Source organism: Gasterosteus aculeatus, chromosome 20, assembly GCF_964276395.1.
Source record: "Gasterosteus aculeatus chromosome 20, fGasAcu3.hap1.1, whole genome shotgun sequence".
Taxonomy (NCBI): Eukaryota; Metazoa; Chordata; class Actinopteri; order Perciformes; family Gasterosteidae; genus Gasterosteus; species Gasterosteus aculeatus.
Window position 1 is genome coordinate 10,272,282 of NC_135707.1, and position 21,546 is coordinate 10,293,827.

Genomic DNA, 21,546 nt, shown 5'->3' on the forward strand with positions numbered 1-21,546 from the left:
TACATTTCTTTTGTAGATAAGAAGTTTAATTCATTATTTTTTGTGTGTGTGTGTGTGGGGGTGAGTGCTTTAAACATGATGATAGGATGACTACAGAGAATACAGAAATCGAAGTCAGGATGATAAATGACAGAACTTGGTCCGAGAATGTTAACATGCCGCCATCTGCTGGATGTGTTGTTAAATGACAGCTTTTCAGTAGAGCTCACGGCATATAATAAATATCTAGTAATAAGAAGAAAAGAGCACTTGTAAACAGTTTGGGAAATAGAACATATTTGCATATACATAGTTAAAAATGTAGGGGGACGATGAATTAAACTGAATTCCAGTTCTTTTGTGTTTACATACAGGTGCCGGTTCGGTTATACACGTACAATAGCAAAAGGGGAAACAATTGATTATCAACAAAAACAATCTTATCTTGGCTTCAAATTGCTCTGCGACTAGATCTACAACATTCTACAATCGTTTTTAGTTGTCTATTTTGCCTTGAAAGACATTCTCTTATTTTCTGAAAGCCTGAATAGGAGCCTCTTAAATCACACAAGGTTGCAGGCTTCCTGCTCAAGGACATTCTGGGACAAAAAACCCTTTGCAGAGATTCGGCCAGACTGCAACAGATTACGTGCAAAAAAAGCCTTTTTTTTTTCTTTTCACGCTGGCAAGCTGGAAGGTAACTGCAGCACCTACGATACATAGAGACGACTTCCATAACACACAAACACAATGCTGTGTTGAACTCTGTGTGACATTCAGGGAGGAATCTCTTCTTAAAGTATGTTTTATCCTTTGTAAATGTAAAAACCAATTACACTAAAGACCCAAGTATTCATGTGCAGCATTATGAAGTTACAGATGCTGAATATTCCCTCTGTGTGCAGACACACCGGACTCACAAGAGTGTGCTCCGAAGGCCGTTCCTTTCATTTCAACCTCAAAAACAGCTGTGGCTTATAAGAGCGTTTTATAAGACGGGTTCTGAGCCATTATGAATCTTGCTAATTGAATGCTGAGAATGTTGAGAGTAGAATAAAAATATTTTATCATGAAAATACTGTAAATGTGTCTTTATTATGCCAACGAGTCCTTAGTGTGTATGAAAAAAAAAATGAAAAAAGATAGCCGGTATTTTTTGAGCCTTAAAGCTAACTGAACATCTTTTGGACTGTATAGTTAATGTTTAAACTTTTTCACTTTGAAAACCATCTACCAGAAGGAAGCGCTTTAACATCAGGGTTTCTCCTCTGAATAGAAATTTACACTCAAATCAATCAAATTGGGATCCAAACATTTAAACGATAGAAACTCATTATTATCAGAGGTCTGATGAAAACATTAAGAGGCTTGATTGCTGGATTGCTTGAAATGTGGTGGCTGAGTTGAACAAATCCAATTTGGGCAACCTGTTGTTTTATTCTTTTTTAAGAATTACCTGCATAACGTGATTAAAAAAAATGATAGAAACATAAATGTTCTACTGGATTTCCTCTTAAAATAGAATGTTTGATGTCTCCAGATTTAATCACAAAACATTTTAACATACGCAATATTTTTTCAATTAAACATTGAGTACATTGGTTTCATTTTACACATTAGCTTACTTATCAAAATAAAATCATAACAACTATTATTTGCTGCTGAATCTGGAAAATCAGTCATGTCCCGTGTCATCCATGCAGGTGGTAACAATTGATCCCGTAGAAGTCATGTTTCTTCCCTGTGACCACATTGTCCCTCAGGTTCACGGCAGCACGTGTGATACAGCAGTTAAATTCGTGATGGGCCTTTGACTTACTGAATGAATTTTGAAGGTCCAGGAGGCAGAGAGCTTCTCTACCCTCCGATCTGACTCTGTACAGCGGGCGAATGCCAGGAAGGACAGGAGGCCTCGGCAGGATGCTGGGATTGGACGTTGTGCCTGGCAGTTCTCCGCCCTTTGCCCTCTCCTGCTCTGAAGCTGCCCTTGATGACAACTTAGCATTTGATCCAATACTTGTCAACTCTTTGACCACAGATGACTGTCTAGTGGTAGAAAGATTTCCTCCACACAGCTTGGTCAGGCTCTTCTCACTGGTGAGCTCCGTCTCCAGAGGCGGCTCTGGACCTGAGATGTTCCCCTTTTGGCTGATCTGGGACAAGGACTCTTGCACTGGACTTGGACAGAGCTGTAATTTGCCGTTTTCTCTCTCCCTGCTCTCATAAAGAGAGCTTCTGCTTGGTTGCTTGTGTAAGAACACCTTGGACGACTCTTCTTCTGAGGAGCCAGACATGTGCTCGGATTGACTATGGTACTGTTGTTTTGTATGTGGTGTCTCGTTAAACTTAGCTGAGATGTCTGGTTGCCCCTGTTGGTTTATAGCAGCAGGAGGAGAGCATTGGTTTGGAGCTTGAGAATGATTCGGAAGTTCAATGGCAGTTGGACTGCAGCTTTCCCGCTGTCGTCTTCTACATCCTCCTCTGGGTTTGGATGGAATGAATACGGGAAAAGACCTTTCTCTCTGTAGAGGAAGGAATTTAATAGGATTAGTGTTGCCCAGAGCAACTGCTGCTGTACAAAGGTGTCATGTTTGTTCAAGGATTTTACCAGTGGTACAGCAAGTGAATTCATCCCAGTAAGGTCACAGATTTTTTCCTTGAAATCATCCATCATGAGCGGATTTGCTGGCCCGGATCCTTAGGAAAATAACAAACAACAACAGTAATATTGATGTTTAAATAATGCATATCCTTTATAGTCTAATACTTTACTTTTCAGCTTCATGCTGGATCCAAAAGAACGTATTGGGTAGGAGAAAGGTTGAAGAAGAAGAAGATTGTATTTTTCTTATGTTGAAGGGATCTATGCACATTTTGGGGGGAAAGCAGGGCTTGATTTCTATTTAATTTCAGTCTGTCATGACCAAAGGCAAAGCTTTCATGTGTGCCAAAGCTCCTAATGGTATAGGGAACTGTGGTCCTGTCTCTTAATGAAATAATTAGATTCAGACCCACTCTCCAATCCAATAACTCTTGTACTGCACTAATAGTAAGATACGTTTGGGCTCCTTCACCTGTGTGGTGCATTTGGTAGGAGGTGACCCAGCGTGATCGCTCCAAATTCTTCAGCATGTTGCTTGTCCGCTCGGATAACGACAAATCCCAGGCACGAGGTTTAGGGTTGGGCAGCACCGCCTTTGGAGGAGCGGGGTGTAACACCTGATCTTCTCCGTTCAACGGCTTTGTTTGCAAAAGAAAGAACATTGAGTGATTTGATGTTATAGGTTAACCACAATGATAATGTGAAGCTACGTAAAGTATTTCCTGATTCACATCCAAGGATCTGTGTTCTCCGGTCCACGTAACAGCTTTTTTCCTGGTTTGCATGGGCGTCTCCAAGACCTCGTGTCTGTATGGACCACCTGCACATGGAATTATAGACACATTAAACTTCTCCGGAAACATTAGATTTAACCTTTAACCACACCAGGTTTTACTTGTACCTTTAGTTTTCCTTAGCACGGTGATGTTGTGTGCGACTCCTGTTTCATGGTCATCTGGGGAGTGGAAGGATGGGAACATTGCAAACTTGGAGATGTGGGATGAATAGGGATGCTGTTTTGGAGTTGGTATCTTTGTCATTTTCTCTCTGTTAACATGAAATTAAATGAAGATGAAGCACATCAAAATTTGAAGCAGACAGCTTTTAAAAATAAAATAAACAAGTCTATCAAACAGAAATTACTCACGCCATATTTATATCAGTTGGTTTTGGTATGCTATGAAAAGAAACAACGTTAGTGTCATTCTTCATTAATAACGACTATAGCTTTAATAAATGAATGGCTACTCACAGTTGGTCATTGAGACGAACTTTACTGTTCTTGCTGCCAGAATTGTTAAAACGGTGTTGACTAGTTGTGCTAGTCAGTCACTCACTCAGGTATGTTGGTTTCTCCACATCCAAAGTCATGATGACTATTAAATTCAGTCGGGATGCCGTGGTTCAGGGAAGCCTTAGACACCATCTGTAATGGTATGTTGACACACATGAGTACATAGTGCATCAGCATATGCTGCAGTGTGGCTAAAACAAACAATGTATGCCTCTCAGAATTAAAAGAAACGAGATTTGACTATGTGATTCAATCCTGACGTCATAAACGCTGTTAAAGACCTCAAATGAAGCTGTGAGACCCGCAGAATGACATCGCACTGTCACGCTCACTTACCTGGGCAGAACTGCAGAATAACAAAAACTATCTATTCTCCTCCTGCAGTCGTCTTGTTAAAAATGGCCAGAGTGGAAATGTCGACGACGCTTTCTGCGACATGAACTCTCTGGTCGTCACCTGGGCCCAGTGAGCTGGGATTGGATTCCTGGGACAGCCAGAGTGACTGTGTTACAATGAACAATAGGATCGGAGTGACACCCAATCCAGCCCACAGCGCATAGCGTGTGGGCAGAGATGTGGTTTTAGTAGCGCTAAAGCACAAAAGACTGAACACATTTGGTTTGCCAGGTCCATAACCTGCAAGCTCGTGAAAATGTGGGTTTTTACCCAGCAATAACCCGGGGGTGAGGTTGGAATCTGCTAATATTTCTTATTAGATACGTTAGTTGCAGTGGATAATCACTGCTCTGGATGACAATCACCCAAACATCAGGCGTGGATCTGATCATATTACATCCACAGTTTGTTTGAATTCATGCCACTCAGCATCAGGTATTAATAAAGTCAAGCTGGGCGCTCCTCAGCACAAGCTGACACCAGATACAGGCTGAGCTCGGCGTTTTGGTGTTTGGTTACGGGACTCTTGTTTCGTTGACTACATTCTTAGGCAACGAGAAACAGTTAAACATTCAGACTGTTTGCCCAAATTTGTTCAAAGAAAGTTTCAGGTACAATCTCGAAGGAGATGCCCAGTCTGAGGATCATCCTGTTCTTATGTTGATTTATGTGCTCATTTTCTGGAACATCTTCTTCTAGGTTTTGTTGGAAAGCTAGACGTGCACAGTCTGTGGTGCTAATACTCTGTCATGACTGAGCAGGCATGAATAGGGATAATTTGTCACTTCAGACAACACCTAAGATTCTGATGAATGTAAAAAAGGACTAAAAGTAACCAAGGCAAATTGTTTTCCCCTTTTTTGGAGGAAAAATGGCAGTGTGTCAGGATTCATTGTGTCAACCCCTCTTAAGAAAATGAATAGTGTAATCGCTGATCTTAGAGATCTCATAAAGCCTGTCTGAGTTTTAGAATAACTTCATTTTATGTATTTTCTTCAGTAATAGGCAAGACCAGGCAAGGGACGTTTTTTTGTATTGCATATTTCAACAACGGGGCATTTCAAAGTGCTCTACATAGAACAAATAAAACAAAAGGTGAAAGAAAAATAAATTTTAAAACAATTAAGAACATTGATGGAAACATTAAAAACGGACATTAAAACAATAAGAAAGCTAAAAACAAAACACAACTTACAGTGTAGTTCATAAAATACTGCAGAAATTAAGGAAAAGTCTAACTTAGGGCGATTTTAGGTTCCCAGAACCAAGGTCACCCTAACCTTTCTTTAGATCCCTTAACTAAAGGATTTGAAAATGCATCATATTTGAATCTGGTGCAATTAAAGGCAGCAGCAAACGTAAAGGTTTTCAACCCTAATTTGTAGCCGCTGAGAGTCTCAGCAGACCTGCAGCTTGTTGGGAGTTGGTTCCAGATTTGTCGAGCAGAAAAACTGAACGCCTGCTCCTCCGTGTTTGGTTCTGAATCCGGGAACAGAGGAAGACGAGTCTCAGGCGACCTCAGAAGTCAAGAGGGTTCGTAAAGTAGCAGCAGTCAGAAATTTCTATTTTGGCCCTAAACCATCAGTGTTTTATAAACCAAAAGCAGGATTTTAAAGTGAATCCTTTGTTGGACAGAGAGCCAGTGTGAAGACTTCAGAACGGCATCGATGTCATCCACTTTCTTTCTCTCAATCTACTGAAGTCGTCTGATTGACTTTTTACAAAAACCTGAGCGCCCCAGAATTGAACCTCGGGGAACACCACATGTCATCTTAGTTCACTCTGACTTCAAGTAGGATTTAAACCAGTTTATTGCTGTGCCACAAAGTCCATCCCAGACTTTTAGTCGGTCTGGCAGAATGTCATGGCCAACCGTGTCAGATGCAGCACTCGGTAACACCAAAACCGTAGTTTTGAAACTGTCCTTGTTTAATTATTAGTTTTCAATGAATTTACTAAAAAAGTTTTGATATTGGCCCAAAATTGCTCAATGTTGCAAAGTCTGAATTTGCCTTTTTTATGACTGGTTTAATAACTTCAGTCTGTAAGGCCTGTGGGAAGACCCCTGAGGTAAGGGATGTGTTTACAAATGTAAAAGATCAGCTGTCGTGTTTGTTGGTAGAAGGAGCAGAACTTATGTATATTATTCCAGACTTCCATGGTTGATTAAATGAAAATGTCTCATGATATATGAATGGGTATAATTTAGAGATGAGCACAGCACATCCTGTGCTTCTTGTGGGTTGGTACGTAATGCTTTTCTAATTTTCGGAATTTTGTCATTAAAAATGGAGGCAAATTGATTGGATTCCCAAGTGGATTGGACCTCAACAGCCACTGACAGTGGAGGGTTTGTGTTATCACTATTGGTTATGATGTCAGAGAAGAAGGGCTGCCTTGTATTTCTCAGTTGCAAATTATATTAGCAAAGTCTTTCTTTGTAGATGTCATACTGAACCTGCAGATTTGTAAACAACCAACTTGAAAACCTAGCTTCATAAGTATTGGACTAAAACATCCAATACTCACCATTAAAAAATCAGCAAACAAAGCTATAAAAACTGAGAAAAACTCAAACTTCAAAGCAAGTATGCTTTATCCGGATTGTATATCTAAATAATGAATCTAAGTCCTGACTGGTGTTTAGTGATATGTCACATCTCCATTAACACACAAAGAGATACCTCCCGATGATACAAATGTAAAAAATCCAAAACTTGTGTGGGAACCCATTACTAACAGTGAGACGGTGATTAAAAACAGAAAAGCGCATTTGGATCCTTAAAAGCACACCTGATCTACTCCCATCCCTCAAAACAGAATCCTGAAAACTGTTTCTAAATACCAGTTTAAAATCAGAAACAGTGAAGACGTTCAGTACAATCGATATAGCTGCCTTTTTGTCGGACATGACTGCGTTCAATGCTGCAAGGCTTGCCTTGTTTTTTGGCACACACAACACCCACATTCTGCATTCTGCTTTTTAATTGGGATTCCTGAGAGACTTTATCCAAAGTCTCAGCAAAACACCCGAGTCAAGCAGCCTAAGCTAAGTCCAGTAACCAATTACCGGGCTCTGCCCCAGCGGAGCTGGTGTTAAAATCCCTGCTTCTGAATTTTAAATCTGCCACAGCCAGCAGTGATTCCCCTATGCTATTAACTGATTGTGCACATTCAAGTTCATGCTTAACCCTTACAGGGTTCTACACACCAACTGAAGCTGAACTCACTCTGTAATTTGTGCATTTACCAAAACCTCTAAGACATTGATAAATGAATGCACCTCTCTCTAAAGGAAAAAGGATGTCGGCTATGAGCTCCAAATTACCAGTTCAATCCATTGGTCAAAAAGTCTGATAAGCATGCTCCTTATGGTCCCTGAAAACCCCTCCCAAACCAGTACCTGGAAGCAGACCCAGGAGTTTGATAATTATCGAGTATTTATTATGTAATAATATAAACTTAAAGATCTACAAACTCAAAACTGACACGTCCTGTGCAGCAGGTCCTTATACTGAACATTGATACACCACAAATGCATTCATATGAGTGTTTTGTGAAGGTTGAGGTTTGGTTAAATAAAAGACAGCCACATCCTACCTCAGCGCCAGGGGCCATTGGCCCATTGTCTGCAGCCCTGTAGGTAAAAAAACAAAACACATTTCACTACCACAGAAGTAGTGTGTGGGTGTTTCAGTGTGTGAATGCGCATATTTCTCTCTATTTACTGAGAAACAGCACTTACAGACAAAAGCAAAACTGTGCCTCGCCTGCCCGTTCTTTAAATGCAGCCTAAATGAAACATCAAACCCGTGCTGGGTTTTGATTGGAGGCCTGCAAAGGGTGTCTCTGGTGGTAAAGAATAAAGAGAGCGAGTGAACAGCCTCCCCTGCAGTTTTTTTCTCCCTTCAATTTCTAAGGAGAATATGTAAGCCCTGTGTTTTTCTACACCTCTCATAGTAGTTTTCCCCACAGAAAAAAACGAATTAGTTTGACCTCCTTTGCTACCAGTATTCCAGGGAAGAAGACTGTCTCGTAAAGGGAATGGATGCATTAATGCTTTGAGGACATCACTTCTCTGAAGAGCTGCAGTCGCACCCCCCCCCGTCATCATCCCCAACTCTTGTTCTCGTCTCGGCGTCGGTCCACACGGCAGCTCTCACCATGACAACATTTGACTTCTCGGATGTAGAAGCGTTTCTGGACCGCCACCCGGACCTCTTCGAGGAGTACCTCGTTCGAAAAGCCAAATGTGAGCAGGTTAGCAGATGGTTGAAGGAGCACCAGCCGTTGAAAGTGTCCGCGGCCGACGAGAAGCGCGCCGCGGCCGCCAGGGACCCGCCGTGGACGAGCAACCCGGACGGGCTCCGGCGCAGATCGTCCCACATGGAGCTGCGACGGAACTTCGCGCGGTCCAAAGCCTCCACCGCGAACCGGACCTACGACGAGCACGTGAGTCTCAGCGAACACGCGTCGCAGTCCAGCGTGAGGCGCCGCGCGCTCCTGCGTAAAGCCAGCTCGCTGCCTCCGACCACCGCGCACATCCTGAGCGCCCTGCTGGAGTCCAGGGTCAACGTGCCCCAGTACGCCTCCAGCGCCATCGACTACAAATACAGGCTGAAGGAAACCAACGAGAGGGAGTTCTTCTTGGAGTTAGTGAAGGATATCTCCAACGATTTGGACCTGACGAACCTCAGTTACAAGATCCTGATTAACGTGTGCATCTTGGTGGATGCGGACAGGTGTTCGCTCTTCCTCGTGGAGGGGCCCGCGCACAAGCGGACACTTGTATCCAAATTCTTTGACGTTCACTCTGGCACCACTGTGAGGCCGTCATCCAGCACCCTCAACTCCAATGAAGTGCAGGTGCCCTGGGGGAAGGGCATCATTGGATATGTGGCAGAGCACGGGGAAACTGTAAACATCCCAAACGCATACGAGGTGAGCCTGGGTAACATAGTATTAAAGGCAGATTTAAGTTAATGCAGATATATTTAAATTTAGTGAAGCTTATTGATTAAAGATGTGGGTATGAGGTGTTTTCTCTATTGGGAAATACACATTCCTGTATTCATATGTCAATAAATAATGTACGGTATTTAAATCTTTTTTATTCGTTTATTTCAGCAGAACTCAGAGTTGAACAATGGAACACTCAAAAAAAAAAATGAAGTGGAGAAGGCTGTAATTACTTCAATTATGTCATATTAAGAGAAACCGCGGTCTGTCTAAAAGAAAAGGGCAATCATATGCTATAATTCTTCCCACAAGCACATCATTATATCATGGCCCTGGGCTGCATGCAAGATAAGGCAACACGATTATGCCAATTCCCACTGAGGTCTATTACTGCAAACGTGTCAGGGACATCATAGTTTTTTCCTTCTAAAGTATTTGTGACAAAAGTTTAAATAAAATCAATGTATAGAAATGTATTGTCACGCCGTTAAATTTGCATAAATAATGTGTAAACATTTGTTTATGTGACGGCTATTGCAGGACCACCGCTTCAGTGATGAGATAGACAAGTTGACAGGCTACAAGACTCAGTCCATCCTCTGTATGGCCATCTGTAACAGTGATGGGGAAGTCATAGGTGTTGTACAAGCAATCAACAAAAATCCCATGGGCACTCCCTTCACTGAGGACGATGAGAAGGTGAGCCGTTTCATTGTGTCTCAGCACCACGTTACCGTGTGATTCTCCCATGCAGCACATTTTATCCGCTATTTAATATCTTCACTTTTATTGTAAGTGGTTTGACCATTAAGTGCATTTCAGAGATGGTTAAAAAAATGGATTATTGTGGAACACGCACGCACAGACAACCACACGCGTACACACACGCTTTTTGCAGAGAGGCGCTTGACACATGCAGCTGAACGGAGTGTTTTTCCATTGAATCATCTTAATGGCCGGGCAGAGGAGGAAAGCTTTCCCTTGGAAGAAGAACACAAGCAGAATGAAGAGAGGTCAACCTCTTACTAAGTGTGAAGCATTAAATATGTCTTGCTTTTTTTTTTACTGTTCCACTGCACAAAAAGTCTTATTTTATTCTACCAGTTTGGTGATGAACAAATAATATATTGTGTATCTTGTTTATGTGAAAAGTACTCGCTTTCTGTTTGAGACAGAAAAGTTATTTGTTTTACACATAATTTGTGGTTATGCAGAAACGGTTAATGTTTGTTTACCTTTCAGTTCAGATTCTGCAGTTCGTCCACAAGGTGGCAGAATAATGTTGTGGAAAATGCAACTCTTTAGCCTGCTCAAAAATAATCAACTTCACACTAAGTATGGAAGTATTTTAAGCTCTTTTTACATTCTGCTGTATGAGAATCTAATCGAATTCAATTTAGCTGCGTTTAAGCTACAAATACACTGACATCGTGATCTGTCAGCTTACCTGGACATTTTAGGGTACCGCGATATCTCACTAAATGCCTCCTTTCTCTAGATCAATACTTAATTACCGAGGAATCTATTGAAGTAAATTTGTGCAGAGAAGCAGCAAACTCCATCATGACTTTCTTCTCCCATTCCCACTTAATCTTTTCTTTTCTCTCAACCAGAACTACGCCCTCTTGTTTAGCATAGCTGTACTTCATTATGGAATATGCCTTTCACCACTTTCTTTTGCTACTTTTACTCAGGTTCTGCAGATGTATCTGCCATTCTGTGGGATATCGATTTCCAATGCCAAGTTGTTTTCGGAGTCTCGCAAGGAGTATGAAAGGAGCAGGGTAAGAGAGTGTAAACTTTGCCTTCATAAATCGATCTCTGGTTGTTTTTATAATAGCTGGAGAATCCATAGCAGCACTACTAGCATTCTCCTTGCCACAGGCTCTGCTGGAGGTGGTCAATGACCTGTTTGAAGAGCAGACCGACCTGGAGAAGATTGTCAGGAAGATCATGCAGAGAGCGCTGACCCTGCTGCAGTGTGAACGCTGCTCTGTGCTCCTCCTCGACGACATTGACTCACCTGTGAGGCTCTTCTCAGTTTGTTTGTTCTTTTTTTGCCTCAAAAATTCATTTTTCTTCACTTTCCTATTAAAACAAATAGCTTTTCTTCAGCAAAACTCTCTTTGTTGCTAAACGTCGTCATGGCAGATACCTGTGTCTTCTTCTGTAGGTTGTGAAGTTCTCCAAGACGTTTGAACTCATGTCTCCCCTGTGCAACATGGACCGTGACATCAGGTGAAAAGGGACATAATGGACAGATTAGCAACACCCACCCCAAATGGATACATGTGATGTGCATTTATACAAATCCATAACACACTCAATAATCACTGCTGCTGAACCTAATTATTGTTTCCTGTTTGTGTTATTGGGCACATCAGCATGGAGAAGCTTTCATGCTCTGATTGGCTGATCAATAACAGCATTGCCGAGCTGGTGGCTTCCACAGGACTGCCTGTGAATATCAGCGATGTGTGTCAGGACCCACGATTTGATGCCGAGGTGTGGAAACAATGATGGACACACGCACGCCTCAGGCTGCAGCGCGTGTTTAAAATGAATGTTCCTCTCAAATAAAAAATGTGGTTCCTGGAAATATACGTTTCTCGAATGAACACAAACTCGAGTGTCACGGTCTCCTCTATTTACAGGCGGATCAGGCGTCAGGATTTCACATAAGATCAGTGTTATGTGTACCCATCTGGAACCGGACTCATCAGATAATTGGTAAATGAACCAGATATAATGAACCAGCCTTCACTGGGAAATCTGTTTCCACCATAAAGTCAATGTGTATATGTGTCATTTCTGCAGGAGTTGCACAAATTCTGAATCGCCTGGACAGGAAAACGTTCAACGATGCAGATCAGAGACTGTTTGAGGTTTGTTTTTTAAAGCTCTAATCGGAGCGGTTCTATGAAAAGTGTTTATTTTTGCATTCGATACAAATATGCCAATTTTTGTGTCGTTTTCTCTGGATTTTCATTTGTTTACAGGCGTTTGTGATATTCTGTGGACTTGGAATCAACAACACTATGATGTACAATCAAGTTAAGAAGACCTGGGCCAAGCAGTCAGTGGCCCTGGATGTAAGCACTGCAACCTATTACAACAAATGTAACCTTTATTTTCCATAATCCCACCATTTTAGTTCAGTTAGAGTTTTCCCTTCTCTTTTGGCATCATTATTGTCTCTTTGAAAATTCGAAATAAAGAGATAATATAAAAACACATTACCCACAAGCCACCAGTCTTTAGAGGTCACTCAAGCCCATTCTCCTTTCCAACGTGTCAAATATGAACACAATATTTTCATAGACGCAGGAAAATAGGAAATTCTGTTACAGAGTAAATCAAAGCTTCCTAAATTACTCTGAATTAAATAAAGCAAAAAATAAGCCCACCAAATAGTAACTGTGGAGTGTGGTGTCACCGATTAATCCGAGTTGAGGCTCTCCACCCTCATTAGTGTCTCCATCTGTGTTCCGCTCCATTGCCAGCTATCTAACAGCAGCAGTCACATTATCCTCAGCAAACACGGTTCTGCTTCTCGAACATAAATATTTCAGCTGCTTTGAATAATTCACGATAAATACACGTGACAGCCTGCTCGGCTCTCATCAAAGGCAACAAGGCCTACTGTGTTTCTGTCACATAGTCTGTGCTGTTTCTTTAAACACTGTTTTAGCAGACCCAAAGTAAAGCAACAACATGGTTTTGAAAGTACTTTCTTTGAACCCGTAGCAAAACGAAGGAAAGACAGGCATTAAAATGGTTTAAACATTGATCGTGTTTGTTAAACTTGGTATTATTTCCACCCCAATAGCATCTGAATCTGGATTTGTGTTTTTTTTTCCAGATGTTGTCCTACCATGCCACCTGTTCCAAGGTGGAAGTTGACAGACTTAAGGTTATTATAATGAACTTGTATATGCAGCAGCTACACTAACTTTCTGAAATGCATGAAATGTGACGTGTGAGGAGTTGTAGGTAAAGTGTAATTCTGAAGCTGTGTCTCCTCCATCGCCATGTCCTCTGCCCCCCCCTCAGGCAGCAAAGATCCCCCTGAGCAGTGAGTTAGGCATCGACGAGTTCCACTTCAACGACTTCTCTTTGGACAACGACGCTATGATCACTGCATCGCTCCGGATGTTTCTGGAACTGGGTGTCGTACAAAAGTTTAAAATTGACTACGAGGTGAGGCACTCGTAGATGTCATGTGACATGTTTGTCAGGCAACCACCGCGTTTACAGTGTGTGTGTTTGTAAATCGACTGCGTGTCTCTTATTTTGAAGGTTTTATGCCGCTGGCTTTTGACTGTGAGGAAGAACTATCGAACCGTGGCGTATCACAACTGGAGGCACGCCTTCAATGTGTCGCAGTGCATGTTCGCCATGATCACAGTAAGTTTCAGGATCTCCAACATCTCTCATGCGAGGGGCTTAATTTCATCCCACCAAAATAAAAACATCCAAACATGGACCCTTGATGAGGATTACAAGTTGTCAATACAGTTTAAATATATTAGTATTATTGTATATATACATATACTTTTAGCATATTTATTTATAATTATGTTGTATAGTCGTTAAATATCTATACTTATAGCCGTTCAACTTTGCATAAGCAAATCAGCTGATTCTGATTCTAATCTAAAAAAAATCACTGAACAAAACATCATTAGGAGGAAACATCACAGGAGATGTCTCCTATCTTTTCTTACTTTATTAATAATACATAGTATGAATAAACCTGCACAGCAGCTGTGGTGGACTCTGCAAAATGAGCGTGTGTCTCTTTTGGCAGACAGCCAGTTTCCGTGACGTCCTCACGGAGGCTGAGATACTGGCGCTGATGGTCGGCTGTCTATGTCACGACTTGGACCACCGGGGCACCAACAACGCATTTCAAGCCAAGTAAGTGAGGCAGGCCCAAAGTTTGACCACCAACAGGTGAGCTAAAGGTGCCTGAGAGTTTCGCTGTTCGTCTTTTTTTCTGCAGGACAGGTTCTGCTTTGGCTCTGCTCTACGGGACATCAGCCACCCTGGAGCATCATCACTTCAACCACGCGGTCATGATCCTGCAAAGTGAGGTCAGATCAGTATTTGTTTTCATTACAGCGCTCAAGTCATTTGGAGGTTCGCTGTATTAGCGTGGCTATCCTTAGCTTGCTTTTAAGCCAACAAGCAAAGGACAACCAAAACGCCCGTGGATAAATGACCTCATGTCAGACCAACTAATGGAAAGATCTCAACATTTTTATGTGTCTTTAAGCGCTGAGCCACCAGAAAGACACTGGTGTGAGTGTGTCAGGCAGATGGTGCAGCGACCACAGGTGATGATAAGACAATGGGAATTACTTTGACCATCAGGAACTGTGTTCTGTATTGATTTATTTTAAGAGAGGATGGAGAGGTCCATACACACTGCTAATAAGCATTTACAATTTGCCGCATTGGACAGTGAACAATGACTTGACTAACAATGCAAGGAGCCACTATTTAAGCCACTATTACTCATCCCTGTCTCCTTTTGTTCATGCTGCTACTGTGTGCTATTATATTTTTTCTTTTCCCAGGGTCACAATATCTTTGCAAACCTCTGCTCAAAAGAGTACAGCAACATGATGCAATTATTGAAGCAGGCTATTCTCTCTACGGACCTTACTTTGCATTTTGAGTAAGTGGTCTTTTTAATGGATTCAGAGCTGAAATACTAAATGATTGGTGAAAATAAAAACTATATATTATTAAATATTATTGGATAAACACCTACATGTAATAGAAAGACTCAAAGACTCTGCTTGTGTGATGAAAACCTTCTTTGAGTGTAGGATTTTGCTTTTTCACATCTTCTGCATCCTTGACGGCGTTGCTCCATTGTCAGGCGCAGAACCAAGTTCTTTGAGTGTGTTCTGTCGGGGGAATTCAGCTGGACAGATGAAGGACACAGAGAAGTTCTCAGGTGTCTGCCTTTGTGCAAAATAAAAACGTTTCTGTGCCCTAATCACTTCCACTTTGTACAGCCAAACAAGTAGCTAGAAACTAGCTTGCATGTCATCGACAGGTCCATGCTGATGACGGGCTGCGATCTGGGCGCAGTCACTCGTCCCTGGAAGATCTCCAAACAGGTTGGACGTTTCTCACATCTGTGCTTTCATGTTACGGGGTTTGGAGGTGTAGATATATAAGTGGAGTCATGTGGCACTGACTGTTTTAGGCTGCAAAAATTTGCATTAGAAAAATACAGCATTTTTTGTTGATGGATGTAATTTATGTCCCAAGGTTGCAGAGCTGGTGACGAGTGAATTCTTTGAACAGGGTGACAGAGAGAGGTCTGAGCTTAAGTTGACCCCCGCGGTACGTAAGCAAGCTTTAAAAGATTTCACTCAGATCTATCTGCACTCAAACTATGTTTTCTATGTGATGTTTTTTTTTTGCCAAATATTGATGGTGAATGTTTTTGATTGATTATCACTAATCTGCAGGCCATATTTGACCGTAATCGCAAAGATGAACTACCAGTCTTACAGCTGGAGTGGATAGATGGGATATGTAAACCCCTCTATCAGGTAAACCTTCATTTAAAGTTTAACCTTTTATTCTGGGCCTTATTTTCAAAAATCAAAACAATGAAAGCATTATTTGGTCGTTTGAATCTCTCCTCCGTCGCTTCCAGGCAATGCTGAAGCTAAACAGGAAGTTGCAGCCGATGGTCGATGGAATGGATGCCAATCGAAACAAATGGCAGGAGCTCTGCTCTAACTTTCAGGAAACGCACAGAACCTCAGTGTCCAATCAGAGTGAGGAATCCGATCAGAGTCCTCCGCCCCATGAAGGCCCACGTACAAATCAACACAGAGATTCCACAGAGACTGTGGTGCCTGTGGAAAACACTACGGTTGGGTCAAAGTCTACGTAAGCAGAGTCAACCAAGGTTGACGGTAGTTTTCTCAGCCCCTGCTGGCAACATGATGTCTACAGGAAAGAAGTAAAGCAAGCTGAGTGTTGTGTAAAGGCTTATCGCACGGGACTCCCTACATACCCTGGGATTTTCCAACACATATCCATGACCCTAAACTATTTTTACAAATCTGGACATTTTCTTCTCTCAAATGTCCTTGTAAACTAGGGAGCTCTATTATTCATGGTGATCAAACTCTATTCAAAGGGCAGTTTCCAATTTCCGTCTTTCTTCATTTTTGTCCTGTCCATCTATCCATCTATTTATCCATCCATCCATCCATCCTTCTATCTTTCTGTCTATCTGGCTGCTTTTAATTACTCAGATGTATAAGATTGAGGGACTACTGTTGAAACCAAAGAAGGAAACTTACAACTCTATTGTTTTGCAATGGGAACTGCCTCAATTCCATTAGCCAATTAGAGCGGCTTTACAAAGCCGAAAGGAATGACTGTGATTTCTCTCAAGTAAAAACCCAAATTGCCATTTTGAATGTCGACCGGAGCATGATGTTGTTCCTGAATGTTCCTCGTGGTCTTACTTCGGTTGCAAAGCTTTGTCTGCATGGCATTATTTTCAATGTTCGATGGTTGACGAGCCTCCAGCTGTCTGATTGTTCTGTGAATTGCATTTGTGTCTCATGGAAACGTTGTTTATCTATGTTAAGGAATTAACAAGATAACAATTAACAGACAACGTGAAAGGTCAAAGGTTAAAGTCATCAATAAAATTAATAAATACCAAGTCATTCCTGAAATAGTTATGACACAGAATACAAATTGTTTTGTGAGATGGGTCAGATTATTTTACCGATTATTTTTTTTTAATATTGATTATCAGTAAATCATTGATGAATTATCTCTCACCTGGGTAAGACTAACACAGAACTATATGTCTGTGGCCTGACCTCATTCCTGTTTGCAAAATGTATTGTTACACAAATCTGTAATGAGCAAGCAACAGCAAGGAAAACAACAATGCTTGTCTTACTGTGAATTGGAAGGAAATCAGATCATAAACCTCTGCTTTCGTATTATGTGCCAGATGAAAAATGCTTAAATAAAAGTTTTGATATATATATATATATATGTATATGTATATACATATATATATATACCGATTGTTTTGTGTTGTTTCAGATTCATCACCAAACAATGTTTTGTTTTTCTGGGAAGCATGTCAATTTTAAAACTGCATGTTTGATGTTGATACTGGACATTATCTTGATGCCTTTTTATGCCCTTTGAGATCTGCTTCGCATGAAATCACCGTAAGGGATATACTAAATATTGCTACGTGATAATATTATTGTTGCTGCATTATTGTTGTTGATAGCAGATAACGATTTATATTTTCAATCACAGATTATACCAAAATTATACACACATTTTACATAGATTGGACTCTATATTTATGCAAAATGTATAATTGGCATTTTCACCTACTATTTATAAACTGTCCACTAAAAGGGATATAATTAGACTAGAAAGTGCTACATTTCAGATAACAGGGAGTGAATTAATCATCTAGTTTTGTGAATAAAAGGCTTTGGCATGGCAACTGATTATATGTGATAATTTATGATTTATGGATTTATTCAAATTCCCATTGCTGTTGTTCACGGTTATTTAAAAGGGCTTTACAGATAATACAGAGGCTTAATATGAGCAAAACACAAGTGCAGTGGAGTACTGACTGAGCACAGAAAGAAGTCACTCTGCCTCTCTGAGTTATCATCCGAGCTTCTCCTTGCTTTGTTGACATTTAGTGCATGTTAGTGCACGTGAGCATCACCTACTAGCCCGTGCACTGCACGGAGCTCCTCCTGCAGTTATAGCTGACAAGACCATCTCGACAGGCTGCACTGTCTGGCAAGCCCATTTCACCACTTTAAAACGGGTGAACTATCCCTTTAAGAACAGTGAACAATATCAATAAAAACAAATGCCGACTAACACTTTCCAAATCCTCTCATCATGAAGATAAAATGAATAAATGAATTAAATGTCACCAGTTCAAAAAATACATGTGGCCAGAGAAGTGTCATTGTTAGTATTAACTCCACGAAACCTCACAAAACACAGCTACGTCCTCACAGTGGGCACATCGTCGAGATAATCTTTACATATTCATAAAGTCTCTTTTAAATCCTAAGGTGTGAGTGTTTGATGTTGATTTTAATAAGGCAGCGAGGTACGGCATCGACAGCAGCCGCAGCGGGAGAAACTCTACATGCTGCTGCTAGCTGCCAAACCGTAGCCTGAGTTGGGCCTTAATCTATAATTTAACACGGATTGAGCTTATTCTCCTCGGGGTCGATGATCAGGGGAGAACCGGCTGGAGAGGAGCCTTCCAACCTCAGTTTTGATACAGGGACGTAGTCTTTGATCCCTCAGTCTCGCTTCTCTCCTGTTTGTTTCTGTTTTAGCTTCCACAGACACCGACGCAACATCCTTCTCTCCAATTCAGTTCGACACTACATGCAATATGTACACACACACACAGACTGACAAACGAAGCACTAAATGACCACCTGGTGATGAGATATTCATACGGCATAATTGTATCCTGAGTCATTTCTCATGAAACTGAGAATAGAAAACAAGCAATCGAGCAATAACGCCTGAGAATGAGCGACTAAGGGTATTAAACACTGTGCGTGTGTGAACATAACCACAGTAATGAGATCACTCTTTACTGCCGCCCTGTAAATCTGGAGGACATTTCCTGTATCCATTTTTAGAGACAAGACTGTGGCAAAACAAAGCCATACAAATGAAATGCAAAGTAGACCATGAATATTAATACGTACTCTCAATGGTAGTGTACCAACAATAGCTTACTCTCTCGTGCATATTTCTTTTGTGTGTATCTATTTTTCATAATTCAATTTTGAAAGTCTATTATTAGTTTTTTTGTTGCAGTCGTCAGTGTGATGGGTTCAATAATCACATATTCAGGAGCATGTGAGGAAGGTTGGAGCTCTAATCAATTGAAAACAAGATGGAAAATAATAACGGAGAGCATTTTTAGCAGCTGTAAAAAATACTCTAAACGAGTGGCCTTTTTTGTTCAGCTCAATCAATGTAATCTTATTATTTAGATACCGTTGTTTTAAATGCATGTCACACTGTAATATCAGCATGTATTACTCATGCAAAAAAACTCAAAAGCAGGAATTACCTGAATTGATTTTGAGACTTTAAAGTAAACAACATCTTCCCTTAAGTAGCTGTTCTTGAACTGTGGTTCACATTTTATTTGATCAGGCTGTGGGTAAAAACTTATTAGTTATTAGGGATGTAAAAATGTTTGAATTTGAATGGAATTTGAATTGAATTTGAATTGAATTAGTGAGAAATCTGCAGAGTCAAACAGTCAAAGTAGTGCAACTTACTGGATGGTTTGGATGTTTTCTTGTGGGGACACAAAATAGCCCACAATATCAAAAACGATCAAGGCATGGAAAACAATATTTTTGCCTGTGTTTTGCTTATGACTCTTAACTCATACAACTCATACAAGCAATGCAACATCATCACAGACCTGCTTTTTGGAAGTTGCCACATTAATCCATCACGATTATGGAATGTTTTAATTCAGGCTTTCTAAATACTTGATAATGTACCAGAGAGACAGACAAGAGGAAATAAACTGTACATGGACCTACCGACCTTTTCAGTGGCCCTCCTTATTTCATCTAATGAGCAATATGACATTATAGGATGTAGAAAGTTCAAACACATCGGCAATTTTCTTCTGTGTCATGTGCAAAACAAGACAAACCAAAAAACGAACCGCGACACAAACAACAATTGCCCACAACGGTGTGAAAAGGTGATGATTATCTGCATTTAAACGTTGAACAGCGGGTCGTATAGACAAACCAGATCCAGCACAGGGCTTTGATCACTGCTCTATGACCACGGAGCACTTTAGAATGCTGGCTCCTCAGGCTTAGCAAAAAAAGCCACGAAAAAGTGAACGCTTGGTTATTATGATGTACGGTGAGTTTTAACCCCACGATTTACTGTGAACATGAAAAGAGCTATTCTTCATCCAATGAGTGCAGCGAGATCGTCACAGCCATCCTGAAACCTTGGAGCATTTACAGCCGGCCGTTATTTCATTCTGTCTCTGACTTCATATGAGTTCTACAGATGAGATGTTCAAGGTTGATTAACCCGGCCGATAAATCAAGATGTGCTGCCCCGGTTACCCTTAAAATCTACCACTGTGTAGTCAGTTAACACCACTGCCGTTGATGAGATGCCTTAAAAACGTTTTGACAGAGGAGAAATAGACATGTGCCGTCCTATGTGTGCCATGGACTGACCACGGCTTCCATGTGGAGAAACTCCTGTTGATTTCCTGAATGCCCAGAGGGGACAAACTGGTCTTTTTTGGAGGTGCTATCCCTGAGTCACACCATGACTCTGGGGAAATTCGAGCAAGTTTGCACTTTGCCATTTTCTGCACCGCTTTCTCTGGCTGTCTGTCACAATCAAAGCGTTGTCAGTGTTATGACACAGAGATGAATAATTGATTCATGCAGGCAGCTCACTGGTTATGTAAGCGTCAGACAGGACTGGAGTCTGACACTGTGCTGCAAGTAAAGACAGAAATGTTACAGTGGTTTGTTGCTGTGTGTGTATTTAAATCAACAGAATGTTGGTGTGATTACAATGCACTAAATAATGAATGGAGGGATTTTAAAGACACAACACTCGGTTTAGTTTTCTGTGCAGCGGCCGCGCATGTAGTGGTGCTTTCCTCAAAGGTGCAGATTCAAGCTGGCAACAAGCTTTTTTAAACAATTAACCAACATTGAGCAATTTCTCACACTAAGATACTACTCAGAAATGGGATTGGAACTAAATTAAAAGACAAAAAGTATTACGAATTTTATAAATTGCAGGATTATATTTTACTATTCATGTTAAAATGAGAAAACTAAATCAACAACAAATTCAATCATTTTTGTTGGAAGAAATGTCAAACATGTTCTCTTCAAACACAAGGATTTGCTGCTTTGTGCTGTTATTATAACATTTGGAATGAACTAAAACTGTGATGGGCGGCTTCCCCCATTTTTCAAGTTTAATCAATTAATTCAAACAAATATTGTTAGTGTCATGGACAAAATACAAAATATGTTGGCTAAACTTCCATTTAAACATGTTAATAACATTAACAACATATATAACACACATGGATGTAAGTGCGTATGTTTTACAGCCTTGCTGCTACATTTTATTAAGTTTTGCTTCCCTCAAGTGGTGAGCATGAGAGACAGAGACAGAGAGACAGAGAGAGAGAGAGACAGAGAGAGAGACAGAGAGAGAGTGA

The 21,546-nt window shown here is 40.9% G+C and overlaps 2 protein-coding genes across 3 annotated transcripts; one reads left to right on the plus strand and one right to left on the minus strand.

Moving 5' to 3' along the window:
* Positions 1-4: 4 nt before the first annotated feature.
* Positions 5-9,097, minus strand: spmip4 (sperm microtubule inner protein 4). Of its 2 annotated transcripts, XM_078095117.1 has the most exons (9): positions 8,435-9,097; positions 7,872-7,908; positions 3,834-4,007; positions 3,729-3,758; positions 3,483-3,628; positions 3,313-3,401; positions 3,054-3,219; positions 2,588-2,676; positions 5-2,501 (listed from the first exon to the last, which is right to left on the minus strand). In XM_078095117.1, exons 4-9 carry the CDS (start codon positions 3,731-3,733, stop codon positions 1,671-1,673), a joined length of 1,326 nt encoding a protein of 441 aa, XP_077951243.1. In that variant the 5' UTR covers positions 3,734-3,758; positions 3,834-4,007; positions 7,872-7,908; positions 8,435-9,097; the 3' UTR covers positions 5-1,670. The 2 variants fall into 2 exon arrangements, with proteins under 2 accessions (XP_077951243.1, XP_077951244.1); XM_078095118.1 differs by lacking the exons at positions 7,872-7,908; positions 8,435-9,097 and adding an exon at positions 4,212-4,377.
* Positions 8,135-17,757, plus strand: pde11al (phosphodiesterase 11a, like). The gene is made up of 20 exons (XM_040165972.2): positions 8,135-9,212; positions 9,771-9,929; positions 10,925-11,014; positions 11,115-11,255; positions 11,404-11,468; positions 11,615-11,735; positions 11,885-11,960; positions 12,048-12,115; positions 12,230-12,322; positions 13,093-13,143; positions 13,284-13,430; positions 13,530-13,637; positions 14,041-14,150; positions 14,236-14,326; positions 14,813-14,913; positions 15,121-15,198; positions 15,301-15,364; positions 15,519-15,593; positions 15,722-15,805; positions 15,913-17,757. The coding sequence occupies exons 1-20, from the start codon at positions 8,436-8,438 to the stop codon at positions 16,153-16,155; spliced, it is 2,742 nt and encodes a 913-aa protein (XP_040021906.1). The 5' UTR covers positions 8,135-8,435; the 3' UTR covers positions 16,156-17,757.
* The last annotated feature ends 3,789 nt before the right edge of the window (positions 17,758-21,546 follow it).

What these genes read in the sequence shown, in the direction of transcription:
- spmip4 (XM_078095117.1), bottom strand. An exon ending in GAGAACACAGATCCTTGGAT is followed by an intron (nt 3,220 to 3,312) that starts GTGAATCAGGAA and finishes TTGCAAACAAAG; the next exon opens with CCGTTGAACGGAGAAGATCA. An exon ending in CTACCAAATGCACCACACAG is followed by an intron (nt 2,677 to 3,053) that starts GTGAAGGAGCCC and finishes TATTTTCCTAAG; the next exon opens with GATCCGGGCCAGCAAATCCG.
- pde11al (XM_040165972.2), top strand. Translation starts at nt 8,436, where the DNA reads ATGACAACATTTGACTTCTCGGATGTAGAAGCGTTTCTGGACCGCCAC. An exon ending in AGTTTAAAATTGACTACGAG is followed by an intron (nt 13,431 to 13,529) that starts GTGAGGCACTCG and finishes CTTATTTTGAAG; the next exon opens with GTTTTATGCCGCTGGCTTTT. An exon ending in AGCTTAAGTTGACCCCCGCG is followed by an intron (nt 15,594 to 15,721) that starts GTACGTAAGCAA and finishes ACTAATCTGCAG; the next exon opens with GCCATATTTGACCGTAATCG.